The 17,686-nt window shown below is 37.6% G+C and overlaps 4 protein-coding genes across 5 annotated transcripts; 1 reads left to right on the top strand and 3 right to left on the bottom strand.

Moving 5' to 3' along the window:
- Positions 1-410: 410 nt before the first annotated feature.
- Positions 411-3,545, bottom strand: LOC113237489 (tRNA-splicing ligase RtcB homolog). The gene is made up of 5 exons (XM_026473983.1): positions 3,136-3,545; positions 2,741-2,871; positions 1,705-2,409; positions 918-1,082; positions 411-638 (listed from the first exon to the last, which is right to left on the bottom strand). The coding sequence occupies exons 1-5, from the start codon at positions 3,425-3,427 to the stop codon at positions 411-413; spliced, it is 1,521 nt and encodes a 506-aa protein (XP_026329768.1). The 5' UTR covers positions 3,428-3,545.
- A 505-nt stretch (positions 3,546-4,050) lies between these two features.
- LOC113237384 (NADH dehydrogenase [ubiquinone] 1 beta subcomplex subunit 11, mitochondrial) lies at positions 4,051-4,761 on the top strand. The gene has a single exon (XM_026473815.1). It carries the CDS (start codon positions 4,117-4,119, stop codon positions 4,567-4,569), a length of 453 nt encoding a protein of 150 aa, XP_026329600.1. The 5' UTR covers positions 4,051-4,116; the 3' UTR covers positions 4,570-4,761.
- A 155-nt stretch (positions 4,762-4,916) lies between these two features.
- Positions 4,917-8,851, bottom strand: LOC113237383. Its single transcript, XM_026473814.1, has 5 exons — positions 8,702-8,851; positions 7,718-7,945; positions 7,177-7,309; positions 5,745-5,905; positions 4,917-5,428 (listed from the first exon to the last, which is right to left on the bottom strand). Exons 1-5 carry the CDS (start codon positions 8,801-8,803, stop codon positions 5,210-5,212), a joined length of 843 nt encoding a protein of 280 aa, XP_026329599.1. The 5' UTR covers positions 8,804-8,851; the 3' UTR covers positions 4,917-5,209.
- Positions 8,852-11,057: 2,206 nt separating this feature from the next.
- On the bottom strand, positions 11,058-13,666 carry LOC113237338 (extensin). Of its 2 annotated transcripts, none has more exons than XM_026473754.1 (3): positions 13,583-13,666; positions 12,760-13,233; positions 11,058-11,458 (listed from the first exon to the last, which is right to left on the bottom strand). In XM_026473754.1, exons 1-3 carry the CDS (start codon positions 13,643-13,645, stop codon positions 11,345-11,347), a joined length of 651 nt encoding a protein of 216 aa, XP_026329539.1. In that variant the 5' UTR covers positions 13,646-13,666; the 3' UTR covers positions 11,058-11,344. The 2 variants fall into 2 exon arrangements, with proteins under 2 accessions (XP_026329539.1, XP_026329540.1); XM_026473755.1 differs by lacking the exon at positions 13,583-13,666 and adding an exon at positions 13,449-13,478.
- Between the last annotated feature and the right edge of the window lie 4,020 nt (positions 13,667-17,686).

The following is a 17,686-nucleotide window of genomic DNA, read 5'->3' as shown; positions in this document are numbered from 1 at the left end:
GGAAAAAAAATAAAAGCGACCTATATATTTCAAGTGTCAGTGCGGCCAGTATATTTACAACCGAAGTAAAGACAACAGTATTCACAAATCTTGATGGATCCACTTGTGTTAAGCAATGGACCCACTAGTGGAACCAAGCCGTGCGTTCAACAGTCCAAAACGCAATTTTCCAGGCGACCTGTGTAATGAATGACAAAGAAAACGCTCTAAAGTCGAAATCAGTCAATCGTCTTTCTCTAAAACTCGATGTGTAATTTAAATGCACGTAACACCCTTGTCACATCGGGTTGGCAAAAACAATCTACTGCTACCACTTGCAACGATCCTGACACATTTCGCCATATCAAGGAAAAAATAAAATCAAACTTGTTGAAAAAACATTTATTAATATATAAAATTATTAAATACAATTATCCCTTAATAACTGCAATAGGCCTTAGTTTCACAGTCTTCTTACTGATACCTGCAGCATGGCAAGTGTCAACAACATCTGTTACATTTTTGTAGGACTCCGGTGCTTCTTCCATAACCAGTTTAGGTGAGGCCACACGAATGGAAATGCCCATATTCTCTAACTTATTCAAGACCTCTTTGTAGTCGATGTTTCTTCGCGACTTTGCTCGGGAAAGTGCACGACCCTGTCAAACAAGTATTTCATTAATTTAACATTTTTGTATATAAAAAACATAATATTTCATTATACAAAAATGTAGAGCAATAAGTAAATAAAAATAAAGCTTTAATTTTCCTAACTTTATACATCTAAATAAAAATATAATATCTTAACCAACAATGTAAAAAAAAACAACAAAATATTACACATTTTCAACAACATGAACACACAATAAACTCCAATCATTTAAAAAAGTGAAAAAACAGGAAATTAAAACATTAAACATTTAAGTTTTGATACTAACAGCTCCATGGCAGGTGGTTCCATAAGTTTCAGTCATTCCCTGATGAGTGCCAGTAAGCACATAGCTACAAGTGCCCATGGTACCACCAATTAGAACCGGCTGACCGGTCAACTGGTAGTCCACTGGGATCAGAGGATGATTTGGTGGGAATGCTCTGGTTGAGCCCTGCAAATAAATAAAGGATTTATTTAGTGTACATTCAGCACCCATTGGTGTATTTATGTTAACCTATCAAAGGTTGGCCAATATAGGTTCTTTTTTATTTAACTTTTTTTTTATAACGTCAAGTGAGGGGACGAACAAATCGTGCGCCTGATGGTAAGCTACACGCCTGTCCAACAGTTGCAGTGCCACTCATAGCTTTAAAACGCAAAGATCTGAGGGGCCACTGCGCCCATCACCTTGAGACATTAGTTGACAAGTCCCATGTGCCTGTAATTTCACCAGCACCTTTACCCTTAAAAACTGGAACACGGTAATGCTGACATTACCGTGACATTACTACTAGGCGGCAGAAATAGGTAAGGTGGCAGTACTACCCTGGATGAACTCTTTCACAAGGAGCTCTACTGCTACTAAAGTAACTACCCCTTTTCCTTGTAGAAATAATTATTAAGTTACTGTGGACAATGAAAGCCCAATTTTGTTTTTTTGTAGTCTTTTTCCTTGTAAAAATGATTATTATATTCCTTTTTGTGACTACTTATACAAAACATTATTGCATTAAGGGATAAATGGAATTATTTGTATGTTTTCACTATAAAAGAAATTGTGTGGTATTGCTCACCTTTCTATGTACTAACAGAGTCTTAACTTTACCATCTACTACATGTTCTTCAATCTTAGCAATATTATGTGAAACATCATAAATAACATGCATATCTAGATCATCAGGAGCCATTTTGAATTGCTTTGCAAATGCCTGTCTAGTAAGGAATGTCATAGAACTACGGTTCACCCAAGCAAAGTTGCCTGCAGCAGCCATGGCTTTAAGATAATCTTGACCTTCAACAGAGTTTATCCTAGCACAGGCTAGCTGACGGTCATTAGTCTCTATCTTATCTCTCTTCATAGCCTTTTCCATTTGCACTAAAGCATCAGTAGCCACCTGATGACCAAATCCTCGACTTCCAGAATGAATCATCACACAGACTTGTCCAATTCTTTCGATACCCATCTTTCCTGCAGCATACTTGTCATAAATTTCATCTACAACCTGTATCTCTGCATAATGGTTGCCTGCTCCTAGAGTACCGAGTTGCGGAAGACCTCTCTTCTTAGCACGAAGACTAACTTTAGAAGGGTCAGCATTGAGCATTCTGCCATACTCCTCACAGTGTTCTTTGTCCTCTGCCCAGACATATCCCTCTCGTAGAGACCAATCCATACCCATTTCCAAGGCTTCCTCCAAGTCACGTGCATTCATGGGAATGATGCCCTTTGACCCAACACCTACTGGTATATGGTCAAATAGACTTTGAGCTAACTGCTCCTGTAAAGACACTAGTGATATAACAGTGTCAAATTTGTTCAAATTAATATGTTTCAACTAATATAGTAAATCCCATTTTTCCTTATAGGAAAGCTATTAAAGTAATGAGAGAAATAAATATAGGCCATACAAATATTTCTCCCGGTCCAGGAATCGAACCCAGGACCACCGCATGACAGTCTAGCATTGTAACCATTTAGCCATAGAGGCAGTTTAAAGTGATTTGATTACATCATCATTCATTATCATCAACATAAATGACATATGTAATTAGTCATACATATACATGTAATTAGTTAGACATACATATAATATAAACATATAGTGTTACCTTAATAGGTTGCACATCTTTCTCATGCAAATTAGTTCTGAGTAGACGAACTCCACAGTTAATGTCAAATCCTACGCCTCCAGGAGACACAATAGATTTCGGATCAGACATATCAAATGCAGCCATGTTACCTGAAAAACATAATGATTTCGCAATGAACACAATATTCTTATTTTAATGCAGAACATAAACAGCGTTGAACTATCACTAACTATCTGACACCACTATCATGATCATTTAGAAATAAAAAAAATGTTTTATATTGCATCATATTATTTTTTGTAGTGCCATATTATTTTGCTCAATATCGACACATGATTACTGCATTCTAGTCACGAGATATTAGTGTTTAAATACAAAGTAATTTACATAAAATGTATACTGTAAATAATTACCTATGGCAAATCCATATCCTGAGTGCACATCAGGCAACCCTATTGACTTCCCTACGATCCCAGGCAATGCCGCAACATTTGCAATCTGTTTCACACCAGGAAGAAACCCACCCGTCATACCAGGTCGACATGAGTTCCTCAACTCATCCAACATCAATTTCTCAAGAGTACCATTCACGTAAAACACGCCTTCCACATTCATGTTTGGTTGGAATCCCTTCTTGATTCGCCAACAATATGGATTGATTTTCTCAAGGTATTTGAGCTCCTCATTGTACTGCCGCACCACCATTTTGAATACCTATCTCAACTTTTCAAGAACAATTTAAATGCAAAAATCTTTATTAACACTGGGAACAGCAAGAAAATAAATAATGAAATGTTCCACCCTGAAATGTTCCGAAGAACCGGCTTTGCTCGCCCCTAAATTAGCTTTTTTAAGTTTTTTAGTAGGGAGGTGCGGAAAAGGTATTGCTACTTTTTGGTATCGAGTACTTTTCTTTCGATTCCTATACTTTTGTACTCGATACTCACAGACTACTTAATGAACAACGATACTTTTCAACAAACACAGTAGAAAATATTTATTGAGGATCCCGAAGACTAAGTGAAGACCTGGCTCAAACGGCTCGTATCCAAGCCAAAAATCGTAATTAAAAAAAAATAGGAAATTTATTCGATAAATTTAAATATTTCCATGACCAACACTATTTCCTGTTTATGGTATTTTTAATGTAACCGGTTTTTAAAAAAAGTCGTCGGATTCTCCACCACCGCTCTTACTAAGAAAACCTAGTAAATGTAAAGTTTCGAAAATATGCAGTGTAAAAATATTTCCTTATGAATTACTGTCAGAACTGTCAAATGCGAGTTGGTTTCGTAATCTTCTACCACTTTTAGTTTTGGCGAAAATAATATTATTTTTTGACAAAAAAGATCACCGACCTATCTATACATAAAATAGCAAAACAGTAATACACAATGGCTGCATTAATGAATTTACGGCAAATGTCCGTGCTGCAAAGAAGTGTGTGGAACCATTTTAGCAGGGTTAGCCGTAACATTGCGACTTCTAAAAAGAACAGTGAAGCAGCAGCAACATCAGCGCCAACAGCATCTCATCAAAGTTGTGGTGATGAGGAACCCAAGAACTGGGTGAGCTATGGGTTTGACTATAAAAACGAGTCTGATGATGTGAATGCCCACCACGCTTCATTCTTTTTCTCTGTGACTTTATGCCTAGTTTTCGGTTCTTTTATGTGGGCCTACGCTCCTGATGTACACATGAGGGACTGGGCACAGCGTGAAGCCTTCCTCGAGCTACGTCGCCGCGAAAACAACGGATATCCCCCCATCAGCCCCAACTATATAGACCCGAAAACCATTCAATTACCTGATGAAGAAGATATTTGTGATGTTGAGATCATTATTTAAAAGTAAATTCTTACAGGTTGCATTGTTATACTAAAGGATAAATACTTAGGTTTCAATACAAATGTCTCATATTGTAAACATCTTTATTATTAAACATAAATAGTAGTTTTGTTTTTGTCATTTAGTACATTTTTCTTTTTAAATTATTCCTGCTAGTGATGAGAGAAATAATGCAGGTGGAAATTGTAATTAATTATACTGTATATATACAAAAATCTAAGTAAAATTTAATTTAATTGATATACTGTTCTTTTTATTCTGTGTGACCAAAGTTTAGTTAACTAATTTGTTTCATGTCTTTGGCTTCTGTTAATAGTTTATGTATACACTTGTTAATAATTTTTATTTACTACATCGGGTAGCAATTCAATTCAAACTTACACAAAGATCCATGAATGTAGTAGATCTGCATTCACAAAGACAATTTTTATAGTTAATTACCTATTCTATTAATACTAGCTTCCATTGTATTGTAAAAACCACATAGCTCATACATAGTACGCAGATAACGTAAGAAGAACGAACTATACAAAATTATATAAGATTGAAAATGCAGTGTTCTAAATATTTTACAAATCATATAGCAAAAATATGTTTGTATCTCATTGCTAACATTATTTCATAAGGCGTTCCATCAATATTAAGCGGTGAGGCGCACTACTCTTCCTCCTGACAAAACGGCATATGCGGTATTAGATGCTGAAGTATCTAAGGCATTGACACAAGAGCCTAAATTGATTTCTCCTGCGGATTCAAGCTTGTCTCCGGTGATCTTCCAGCGGCGCACGTGGCCGTCCCAACCGCCAGTCCACGCGTAGTCTCCGATTACAGATAGACTTGTCACTATCATATCACTGACCTGTGAAAATTTAGAATACAATATCAATTAAAATTTCCATCACTTACTTGAAGGATTGGTGCTTGTCTGAAGGACATAGGCCTCTCAGGAATTAAACCGACTATAATTATATCTATAATCTAAGTTGCTGTGAACAGTGATTAGCGACTTCCAAAAACCGGCAGACCCTTTATAGGTACACCTTTAGTGTCACGCACTCCATATTATTTGTTCCATAGTGTTATAGAAAATAAACTTGTATGTGAATGCGATGACAAAAGCATAATTTTATACACTTGTCCATTGTGCTTGTTATTTTCTCGGGAGCCATACGTACCTTAACTTCGTGCAACTTCTTGAAACCAGTGTCGACGGAATTGTCGTGCAGCTGGAGAGTGATGCCTCCTCGAGCCATGAACAGCAATCTGTTGCCTGTCGCTCGCAGTGGTGCCCGTCCCTCCACAGTGAAGCGAGTTGTAAACCGATTCTTTGACTCGTCTGGTAACGTCACATCAAATATAATCTTTATTTCATAGGTAAGTAAACAAATTAATAACGCACACACTCAACATAGCTCCGCACTAGCTCACTAGGGAAATCCTGTATCGCGGGTGCCATGGACACACATATAGACACAACCACAATTACACCCAAACTCATGAGAGAAATAAATGTAGGTTATACAAATATTCCTACCGACCAGGGAATCGGACCTGGGACCTCTGCGTGGCAGTCCGGTATGGTAACCGTTCGGCCACGGAGGCAGTTTTTTACAATTGCAATTGTCATATTGATTAAACTCTACTATTCATTCGCAGTGGCGTAGCGATTGGGGCATGGCCCAGCAATGGGAGCGGCATTACTTTTTTTTACTTGAAATTTGAAAATAAATTCCGTTATTTGAGAAAACGATATCCTGAACAACACCAAAGTCGAAATGGCAGGCTAACACAAAAACACAATCCAGCCGAGCCTTCCCGAACGAACTACTTTTGCAATCGTGAAAAACATAGAGACAGCAACAACACAGTAATAAAGGAATGGTTGGCCCCGGGCGGCAAAAATCAATGCTACGCCACTGCTCATTCGCAAGGTCTACCTGAGAAGAATGGCTGTTTATAAGCTAAATATACGGCTTCTGTGTGCTTGGCATCCAAGTACACAGAAGCTGTATCTTATCTTGAGTATAAACTTTTTGTTTCACTATTGCTATAGAAGACGACTGCCAATAACAGCCAGTTTATTTTTATTTGTTGTATTACTTTTATGTCTGTCACAATTTTTCATAAAATAATTACTACTCTTCTTAACATACATTTAATTGTCATAAATCTACTGTGATGCTACTTTAAGAAGGTAAATTTTTTAAAACCTATCTCCCAAAGATACTGTGTGATCCAGATTGTAAATTGCCCTAACCGCACGTTTCCACAGGAGAAAGTTTTTACTAATATCAGCGACATTACCCCAATAGCAAATAAAAGCAGTATTTTTTTAAAATTATACTGCTCAGTTAAAATGTATGTAGCTAAATGAAAGCTTTTCATAAATATTTATATAATATTATATTATACATGCGCATGCGTACCTAAGTTCAGCTAGAGATAAAGTATTTTTCAGCCGGGAGCACAATATCCTACATCAAGAGCTTGAATTCTCTGACTTCAAAAAAGTGGCGATGTTTGGTATTTCACATTATTTAATTTTATTTCGTTTTAGTCCGCGCGATGCTCTTGATTTATTTGTATAATAAATAGATTTTCACTCACCAGGTTTAATTTCTGTAACCGTAACATCTAAGTCTCTGACTGTGAACAAAAACGGAGAATGGAACCATAAATCCTTTACCTCTTCTAGAACATTGTACTTAGCTTTTTCTTCATTATTCTCATAGATGACAACCTAAAAGAATTAAAACAGCCTTAGCATAGTGACCTTAATGAGACCATAATGTTTTACCTTTCTCTAATGAAGTTCATAAGGCAATTTATATGGCTTAACGATCGATGTATCGTTGCAAAATGACCTCAATGGAACTTATTGCTTCTGTAATGCATTATATGATGGATAAACTAATATTACATTTTTAAACTACTCAATATAATGATATATGCCTATATAGCACCTTGATAGGTGATTTAGCCTTCGTAGTAGATGTAATAGATATAATTAATAGACAGCGGATTCTTCTGCCTCTCTTCTGGATTTTGTTATCCCTTATTCACCTGAGACGAATTTATTTTAAGTAAAAGATAACAGAGAGCTATCGTTTAACTGATACATAGGCATTAATATATCACACATACTCACATTGCCAGCTTCATCACCTGCGTAAACATTATTTCCAAAAATATGAAGAACACCTACATCGCCTCCTGTAGGAGGCAACTCTTTAACTTTTTCTCCTTTGGGTGTCCACACCCTGATTCCGCCGTCATTTGATGATGAATATACATAACCACAGCCTGCGGTCAGAGCGAATAATTGCACAGTATGAGCTGACCATGATGCTCCAGACGTCAAATTTGCGTCAAAAACCTTAAATGAAAATGCATTCACTCGTTTAATTTCATGACTACGTTACTTACGTCTTTATCTTTCATATCTTGCAAAAACGTTTTACTTGAAGCAATAGTCCTTTGTATGCGAATGGACATGTGCTTGACTCACTTGTCATACGTCTCACTGCCGGGCACTAGGAGGGGTCTTACGCCATAGTCCGCAATGCTACTACAGTACGGACCTTCGCACGTTTTCAAAGCTTTCTGAATCTTATCGACATGCATGTTTCACCACAATTTTTTCCTTCACCTCTCCTTAGAGAGGTAATGAAAGTCATAAGTACATGGATTTAAACTGTAGTCCTCTCAATCGAGAAGCAACCCCTCTATCTTTGGGCTTTCACCGCTTCTAGACTCAGTACGTAGATATTACTTATGTTCTCGTTTTATAAAAATATACAGTGCAAAAAAGTCTGTTCTTATTTCAACTGACTATTCAGGATAACAAACTGTGCAAATTTCGTAATAAATATGTTTTGGTTATCCATATAAATTTCCGATTAATCGTTCACGTACGTACCTACTTCTTCGTGCCGTCAAGAGCAAATCTAACTTGACACGTTGACCTTTGAACTATTATTATCATAAGCGGTATAAAATTCAATTTAAATCTTAAGTATCAAACTTACAAAAGGCTTTGAACCTGTACGTCAGTTATAATGTGATCTGAAGTATGTGATAGATTATTTTAGTGTCAAACAAACAGTAACGCTACTTGGCGAATACGTGTTACCTTGATAGAGCCATCTTCGGTGCCAACGAACAATTGATTGTCCCAGGCTACAACACAAGGATCTGATTCAATCTTGGTTTCGTTCTCTATTTTAATAGACATCGTTTTTCCCTTTACTCGAGTTTTCAAGGATGGTGCGTGTTCCTCGGTAGGGGAATGTACGGAAACTACTAGTACCGGCAGTCTCCAAACACTCCGTTCTGAAAATAGCCGACACCGCCTCAGGACGCTGATCTTTAAAATTATTTATAGAAATAAAACTTCTAGAGTATTCTTAATGTGCTACGAGTTATGTACATGTTATTTCACGAACTAAATTTATAATTAATTTCAAAATAATGCTGTCCTCCCAAGGGCGTGGCATATTCTAAGCCTGATAAGCACTGCATTGTTACCTTACAATATCTAATAAATACACTTTAGAACTGCTTTGCATGTTTTTTCTATCTAAAGTTTGTGATTACAGTGTGGTTGCACATCTGTACCGAATTTACCAATTGCTTATCACCTTTCTTTATAACCACGAGTTTCTTGTGTTAAGCACATCGTTGCATGCATGAGGTTGTTGATGCAACCATCTTTATGTGGAATCTTTTAAGTAACTGACCATACAAGAGAATTAGTATGGTTATTTATTAAATAAACTTTGCACACAAATACAAAATACAGAGATTAGCAAAAACTGCACTCTCCCAGACAATATACTTTACTTACTGGTATAATTTAAGTACTACTAATTTTTGTACAATTTTGTGTAGGTACTCGAAAATGAAGTCACTTCAAACATAGATGGCTGGTTTGGTAATAGGTAATAGGTTATTTACTCATGTTGTTAAAAAAAGCAATATCTAGAGCATTAGGCAATACAAATTCAGAACCCAAATAAAACCGCAGGTCCGTCGAAACGAGTTTTGAATTCACTCGTGCCATCATAGGCAAGTAAAATTCACTTCGCAATCGCAAGAAATGGGTATAGGTAAGTTGCATAACAAGATCCACTATAAATGAAACAATGGACATCGAAAGGGGTAATGGGCCAACAGCAGCACAGTGAGTTGACATTCTGAATATTGAAAACCGGGTAAGTATTGCTGTATGAAAACCACGAACGGTCGTTCAAGTTATTCGCGGAAGCATCGAAGGTATTCAAACACCCGTGAAAGTGAAAATATTATGCTGAATTGCTGCATTATAATGGCACCGTGAGACGTTATATGCTACCTATTGTATATCAAAGTATGGTTCACTACTTATTGCATCACAATATATCCACTGTTATACCAGTAATGACAGCAGTGAGTTACTGCTCCACGATAACAAAGAAGTGGACATGGAAAGTCAATTATTTCCTAGTTTCAAAATTTTCCATGGCATGAGTAGCATTGCTGCGTTGAAAAGATTCGAACCGGTGTTTCAGTCAACTTGGTGCATAATATGTCAGCTCTTGTTGTCTTTGACCTCCTTTGTTACGTAATCAGTGTTTTTCCTCTTTTTTTCAGGCTATAAATGTCCGTGTCGAGACTTTATTTTTCGCATACAAATTTATTGTATATGGTACCTTGTGCCAACCCACTTATGAAAGCGAAAGCTAATATATTACGAATATTCACGTAGTGACTACTACGACGAGCGTTGAACATTTTGAATGCCTATGTCGTTCACTTAACCGCGTTTGGCATTAATGAAAGGCCATATTTTATAGTCCACAATAGAGGTACCTGTGAAATAGGACGGTCAAATTATGTTAACATAAGATACAAGCACCTACGCGTAACGATTGTTGAAAGTGTCTTCAAAAGATATTAACTAACATGGTGTGTACACGCATACGTGACACTGAAAGTAACTATCTAATAAATTTTATAATACTTGACATCTTGACACGAATGTACTGTAATTGTTGTGGTTGGTTTGGCAATAAGCAATTAGATACTATTTTAAGCATGACGCCTGTTTTCCCTTTTAGCGCGTCAGCGTCACTTCAGACGATGTCCACCCTTGTAATTTGTTTAACACCTTTCGTAATAGTAGTACTTGTAGTAAGTGAAAAAATGAACTTTTTTTACTTTAACTAACCTACTAGGCGTATTATGTAAGACTAAAATTCCAAACGAAAATTGTTTGTGCTAGATTTGCTGGACCTTTCTACATCTTTTAACGACTTACAAGCGCTTTCCTTTCATACAGTAGAAACAAAACAACAATTTATTTCTAAAATATTTTTATTTTAATTTTATAAAAATAAGTAATATTATTTACAAACAGTCACATCAATTTGATGTAAGATAATAAAAAATAAAAGAAAGCAGTTCGTTTGGCGTGATGCCATCCCGTCACCGTTAGGCCCTCTCGGAGATATTTCAACGATTCTGTCACTGGTGACGGGTTCAGAATCGTCAGTTGCTGGCCGCCTTTTTCTAACCATACTCATCATACAAGACGTTACTACTTTTGATCCGAAGAATGGGTACTTCTGTTCTACAACTATTATTCAGCAACCGTTAACTGGGTACGAAACAGAAGACCTTAAAGCAAACGTAGGTCGTCAAATCGTTCTGTAAACTCCCAATAGGAGTTACGTCTTGTATCCCTAAATATGTAAAGAGGGAACGGTCACGCAGGCAGAGTCATTTGGTCAAATATTTAGTAAGAACCACCTCCGGAACCAGAAGGAGCTCCGTATTCGGAAGACGGAGCGGAGGCGGGAGCGCCGTACTCTGACGACGGCGACTGAGCGGCAGGATAGCCTTCTTGTTTCTGAAAATAATAATGTTATTATTATTATTTACATTCAGTTAAAAACCAATTGTAAATATAAGTTACTTTTCTACCTATTTACTAATCTACCTCGTGTTTATGAGACATCATATGGCATTGCATGCAAGCGAAAGGTATCACATGAAAGTTTTGGTTGTGCTGTGATATGACATATTATTACATCTACGCCGGATGTCTTGATCTTACTGAGTAAGAAAAAAAATTATCTAGTCTACATATCCCCCATCTTGTATCTCAACATGTCACGCGAACGTCTTCTTGTAAAAACACTACCTACCTATATTTAATTTGGTACATCACAATTATGTTCATACAATCATTATTGTAATGATTCCACTTTCATCTGTGTATTCATTGAGATTTCCGAATAGAGTGGCAATTATAAAGCTATTTGCATGAAATACGAAGCCGTAACTCCTAACATATGACGCAATCAACATTATGGATAATTACGATTTATTAGCATTCTCTTAAAACAAGTACACAGAAAACTTTATTCTTGTAACTATAGGGGCTATGTCGCATTAAAAGTAAGTAAGTGGTAATGCTTTAGCATATGTTAGGTTCCTTTCTGGACAATCACATTTTTCGTTAGCAAAAGGACGTAAATGCTACATCCTGTAAATAAAGTTTGGAATTCGACTATAAATCCTATTAGTGTTTCATTTCTCCTTCGTTTTTGCAAAAATCCTAAATCATATTACATTCATATTACACAATGATAGATCATTGCAATATACTGTAAAGGTATGTAATTAATATTTCTATTTAGATTAGGTTAAGCGGTTTTCTTGGAGATTTTGCCTCTATGCAGTAAAAAACAAATATCATATCTCAATTTAACATTAATGACGGGGACGTGTACATCAATACTAATCGCGTTGCATGCAGACATCACTGACTGCCATGGGACAGTAGCATCCTCGGTTGCGTCAGTGTAATAACGACAGCAGGTGTTCTAACCACGCTAGGTCATGCGCACACTTCCTACACCGTTCCAGGAAATGTTTACTCGCGCTTTCACGATGCAATGCGCAGGCGCATCCCGCATTATCTCGACACTTCACTCTTAACGGTATAATTAAAACGTAACTGCCGTGAAATTATAGCAATAGCAATTTATGTTATTACTATGACTTCAAGGCATGCTCGAGATTGTGAGACTCTATTATCACTTGATTGACCAATTAAGGTTATGAACTAATTAGACTTCTTGAGATCTATTTCTACCTGTGTAGATACAAATTATAATTACAAAGTAGATAGCTGCTACAACTTACCTGGGTCTTGTATCTGATGAAGTAGACTTCAGGCTTGGCGGGTTGCGTGGGCGCCGGCGTGGGGATCACAATTTCGGGCTGCTCCTCTGGTTTCTTCACCAACACGTAGACGAGGGTCTTTTCTTCATTCTGTGGCTGCACCGGGATGATCGGTGCGGTTGGGGTTGGCGGCGTTGGCGCCTTGATGAACACAATCTTGTAATGTTTCTGCGGAGGAGGCACGTAAATCTGCTTTCGAGGCGCAGGGTATTCATTATCTGGAGGAGGCACGTGGACATAGACGTGCTTGTGTACTATGGGCGCTTGCTGAGGAGGTCCGTACTGGGGCGCCGGCGCACCGTACGAAGACGAGGGAGCGCTGTAAGATGATGAAGGCGCGCTATAGGATGACGACGGGGCGCTGTAAGAGCTGGGCGGCTCCGGCCGCGCCGCTGCGTACGCCACCGCTGCCATCAACACCAGCGATCTCAGCATCTGCACACACAAACCTCTATAATAAAAACTCTGAGCCATGTACAGATAAACATTACTATGTAAGTTAAAAAAAATAATGCACTGTTTCCAAGTTTGCCTGGCACTTCACTAGTCCAATCCAGATTATGTCACTGAGGATTCAGTCCAGATTCCATGTCACCAGATCACTAGGTCAAAACCTATAGGCAGGTGCACTATTTGCCGCGGGAACCTACCATTTTGTCACACATCCTATGCACGTTTAGACGCAGGTTTAGGTTGTAATGTCCAGCGGCCTGGCGCCACCTGTGTTTATAAGAGATGTACGCTCCATATCCGGGGGAGGGGGCACTTTCGATGGTTCACATACCTTGCGCAATGTAATGGTGCTCACGCGCCGCCCTCCTACCGACGACGCATCGCAAGGCGGCATAGGCCCAGGCGACGCAGTGGCGGCACCTGAGGGCAGATATTCAACTTTCATCTAGAGTGTAGTTACACGAAATTCCAATTATTATTCGGGTATTTTAACATTTTGATTTATTATCCGTGTATAGATAACATAAGCTATGTTTATTTATGCCTACTCACTTGTATAATATTAATACATAGTGTATGTACGTATAATTTAGTCGGTTTTCATCAGCTAGGCATTTGTTGCCACATATTACGAGTATTAACTAACTACGTAAATGAAGAAGACACGCATTGCCTTAAGGCAGGAAAACTGACAACGCTTGATAACGCGTGCCAGTATCCGGGAGACCAATGCAATCAATGTTCGCGCATTTTGCTGCACAAGACACATTGCGAATTTATGTCACTGTCATACTAAAAACGCGAAAATAAATGAAAAATGCATTAAAACAATTAAATTTCCTTAAATTAGAATTGAGTTTTTTATGCGTTGTTTTCTCACCGGAATCTGACTCAAAAAGTAATATTAATAACATTAAAAATATTAAAAATAGATTCACGTCTGGCCACAATCTCACCAAAATGTTAGCGACATGGTAATCCATGATGTCAAGCGTTTGTCTAAAAAAAATGACTATTCATTTAGCCTTGAATAGCCACAAATTGACAAAAAAATGCCTTTCTTGTGTGTAATTTGTGTACTTATGTAAAGAAAAAAGAAACAAAATTTTGTATGTGTTGTTATATGTATTATATTCTGTAATCTGTGTATGTATCTAATAATATAGCATCGCGAGAACGCATAAAATACCTAGACGCATTATATCTGAATTGAAGCCATAAACAATCTAATTCTGATTCTAAGATATAATTCTATTGGATTGGATATAACCATTGTTGACCGTTGCTAAACCCAAGTAAGTACTAAAATTATATAAATTATATTATATAGGTTGAACCAATGATCGAAAGTCAACACTACTTTTCAAGATCAACAGTTGATAAATAGGAAAAAAGGTACACTCAGCATCGAAATAATCTGAGCGATGTAAAGTAACTCGCTTTGAATTGGTCAATTTTATAAGGGTGCGTACAAATCTGGCGAATGCGCCGCGAATACGTCTCATTGCGAAATATTCGCGAGCTGCACACGTGCAATACGTAGTGCGATCTGTTCGCATGTCCCTCGCGCACATTATGAGATGTCATTACAAAGACGCACTTAATCGCACGCGTGTAGCGTGATACGTAGCGCACAGAGCACATTCACCAGTCTGTACGTACCCGGTTTATTTTATAATATCAAGTGAGGGGACGAACAAGTCATCCGCCTGATTGTAAGCTACATGCCTGTCCATAACAGTTGCAGTACCAGAGCTTTAAATCGCAAATGAGGGGCACTACCACTACGCCCGACACCCTGAAACATAAGTTGACAAGTGCCATGTGCCTGTAATTTCGCCAGCACGCTTCGGAACAGTAATGTTGACATTACTGCTTGGCGGCAGAAATTGGTAAGGTAAGGCAGTACTTCCCTGGACGAACTCTTTCACAATGAGCCCTACTGCTACTAAATCTACTGCTACTTATCATTTGTAAAATACTAACAATCCTACAGGGTTATATATTACTAACATAAATAAGAACTTTTATTCCATAAATTTCAATAATTCATCAGATTTTACTTTTGTACAAAAATAAAAATATAGAAATAGATCGCTCTAAAAGGTGATAACTCAGTGCGGTGGCAAAAGAAAGCACCAGAGAGGCGTTGCTAAACAACTTCATCAAGTACAGATTTAAAAAGTCAGATAGTACAACAACAACTTCAAAGTTTATTTTTGGTAAATTATTATGCTTTGTAAAAAGTCATGGAACTAAAGTTATTGTCCATAATGTTAATAATATCCATAGTCCTGCGAGATTGTAACTATTTACACCGCCGTAAAGTTGGGTGCTTGTCGGTATTCTACAGGATACATCACGAAAAGTGTGCGATGGAATTGCATAATTTGATTCCGCCTTCCCCTTTCCATCATCGGGAGACTAGACGTGGGCTGGGATTCCTTAGGTGTGCATGCTACATCGTCGACCTCACCATCACTTCCCATCAGGTAAGATAGAGGTGAAATGCGCACTTATTTTTTATAAAAAAAAAATCTTAATAACCCTGTATGTTTCGCTAGTGGTAGGTACTTAATGTAAGTGTTTTGCTTATATTACGTGCATGACGTTTTCATTTCTTTAGTATAAAATCTGTTACATAATATACTTAGATCATACAATTAGGGTCGATGAATTTGGGGCACCAAAAAATTTTTTAAGTTTTTTTCTACGTAACTCCCTTTTTGGAATTGTCATGTAGAAGGCGTCAATAGATGACCACAGTTATGTGAAGTCCGTGACGGAATGGAAACACTTTTCGTAAAGTCCATAAATGCATTTTTGTTTTAATAAAATTCTCAACCCTGCACTCCAACCGTCCGTCCGTCTCTGAGAGGACACACTCCCATCGCGATGTGTGTGTCAAATATCTTTTAAAACGTTTTCAAACTCTGAAATTGACAGTCTCCAACTGCATTGCACACTATGCCCATATACAACAGTGGAGTGCGTTTCTATTGAATTTGTTATGATCATGCCATTTTACTTAAGACATAAGACTTAAATAAAACAATAATAAACAAAAACAGCACTAAACGCCACCGTCACAGGGTATCCACTCAGTGTACTCCAGCCCTAAAGCCGGGTTTTCACTACACGAATACGCTCGGACCGAGTCAACTAGGATGACTTCTTGGACGCCACTCGTAACGTATTAATAGGATGCCGATGTCCAAGCGCGCTCGGATCACGTGTTTACACGTTACGAGTAGCGTCCTACCTAGTGGTCATCCGAATGAACTCGGTCTGACCGTACGAGTACTTTCTCACTATACGAGTGCTCTCGGACCGAGTGCGCTCGTACGAGTTAGATCGTATAGGAGTCCACTCGCATTTCGGTTTACACTTTACAAGTTCATCAGCGTCCGAGTAGCATTTATTTTCTTGAACAATCAAGATGACAAAGACTGATCTGTTGCTACGAGTTGGAGGAGTTGCATCAGATATGTTAATGACTGAAGTACAAACTCATGATAGGGAAAAAAACAAAGCAAGAGAAAATTTTGGACCAGAAAATGGATTTTAAGACATGACTAACCGAGTCCTTGAAAATAATTTTATCGGCGAAGTGAAAAGAAAGATAAAAATAGGTTTAAAACCCTTTATTGTCACGTTAATTAATTTTTTTCTTAGTTGGCGACATTTTGTTTTTCATTAAATGTTCCGAGTATATTCGTAAGAATAGAACCGCATCCGAGTCCACTCTGATCGGATCTGCCGGTGTCCGAGTGCGCTCGGATCACGTGTTCACTAGTAGTCATCCGAATGGACTCGGTCTGAGGTACTCGCTAATGAAACGGCTTTAGAGGTGAATGTGCATTCGAGTTCAAATGTTAATTTAATTCAGGTTACCAAGACGCAACGCAACTTTATTTCTTTTAAGACGTCTAAGACGTTTCGCCGTGTTATTTTACTTGAAACTGCTTGCACAAAAGTACAAACTTTACGAATGTTTCTAGTGTTAATCAATTCAACATTGCGTAGTTATGTGTTTAAAAAAAGTTAAAAGATTAAAAAAGTAGCCACACGTTTGTTTATAGATTCGAATATGAATATACCCTCTTTATATTTCTATTATCTTATTATAGTTATACATGGTGAAACAGGGCGAATGGAAACCCATGTGCAGAGAAGCGCAAGTGTCCGGGTTTTGACTTGTTGCTTTGTTAACATCGGGTTTAAATCGGGTTAAAATCCATTAACGCCCGAAATCGAGGACAAAAACTATTTACAACTATAAATATTTGTTGTAAATCAGTTTTGTACAAATTTAATGATATTGATACAAAATGTTTATTGCTTTCTGGTCTAGACAATTCGATTTACCTTTCTTTTGAATCGATTCGCATGAAAATCGCATTGAAAGATATCAATACAAAAAACCGTTAGATCG

Source organism: Hyposmocoma kahamanoa, unplaced genomic scaffold (genome assembly GCF_003589595.1).
Source record: "Hyposmocoma kahamanoa isolate Upper Pololo Valley unplaced genomic scaffold, ASM358959v1 93, whole genome shotgun sequence".
In the NCBI taxonomy this organism is placed as follows: domain Eukaryota; kingdom Metazoa; phylum Arthropoda; class Insecta; order Lepidoptera; family Cosmopterigidae; genus Hyposmocoma; species Hyposmocoma kahamanoa.
This window is presented reverse-complemented; position numbering and strand designations above follow the sequence as displayed.

What these genes read in the sequence shown, in the direction of transcription:
- LOC113237489 (XM_026473983.1), bottom strand. Translation starts at nt 3,427, where the DNA reads ATGGTGGTGCGGCAGTACAATGAGGAGCTCAAATACCTTGAGAAAATC. An exon ending in AGGATATGGATTTGCCATAG is followed by an intron (nt 2,872 to 3,135) that starts GTAATTATTTAC and finishes TATGTTTTTCAG; the next exon opens with GTAACATGGCTGCATTTGAT. An exon ending in CTCTGTTAGTACATAGAAAG is followed by an intron (nt 1,083 to 1,704) that starts GTGAGCAATACC and finishes ATTTATTTGCAG; the next exon opens with GGCTCAACCAGAGCATTCCC.
- LOC113237384 (XM_026473815.1), top strand. Translation starts at nt 4,117, where the DNA reads ATGGCTGCATTAATGAATTTACGGCAAATGTCCGTGCTGCAAAGAAGT.
- LOC113237383 (XM_026473814.1), bottom strand. Translation starts at nt 8,803, where the DNA reads ATGTCTATTAAAATAGAGAACGAAACCAAGATTGAATCAGATCCTTGT. An exon ending in CAGGTGATGAAGCTGGCAAT is followed by an intron (nt 7,310 to 7,717) that starts GTGAGTATGTGT and finishes TAATTCTTTTAG; the next exon opens with GTTGTCATCTATGAGAATAA. An exon ending in GGTTACAGAAATTAAACCTG is followed by an intron (nt 5,906 to 7,176) that starts GTGAGTGAAAAT and finishes TGACGTTACCAG; the next exon opens with ACGAGTCAAAGAATCGGTTT.
- LOC113237338 (XM_026473754.1), bottom strand. Translation starts at nt 13,645, where the DNA reads ATGCCGCCTTGCGATGCGTCGTCGGTAGGAGGGCGGCGCGTGAGCACC. An exon ending in GCACCATTACATTGCGCAAG is followed by an intron (nt 13,234 to 13,582) that starts GTATGTGAACCA and finishes TTGTGTGTGCAG; the next exon opens with ATGCTGAGATCGCTGGTGTT. An exon ending in TCATCAGATACAAGACCCAG is followed by an intron (nt 11,459 to 12,759) that starts GTAAGTTGTAGC and finishes TATTATTTTCAG; the next exon opens with AAACAAGAAGGCTATCCTGC.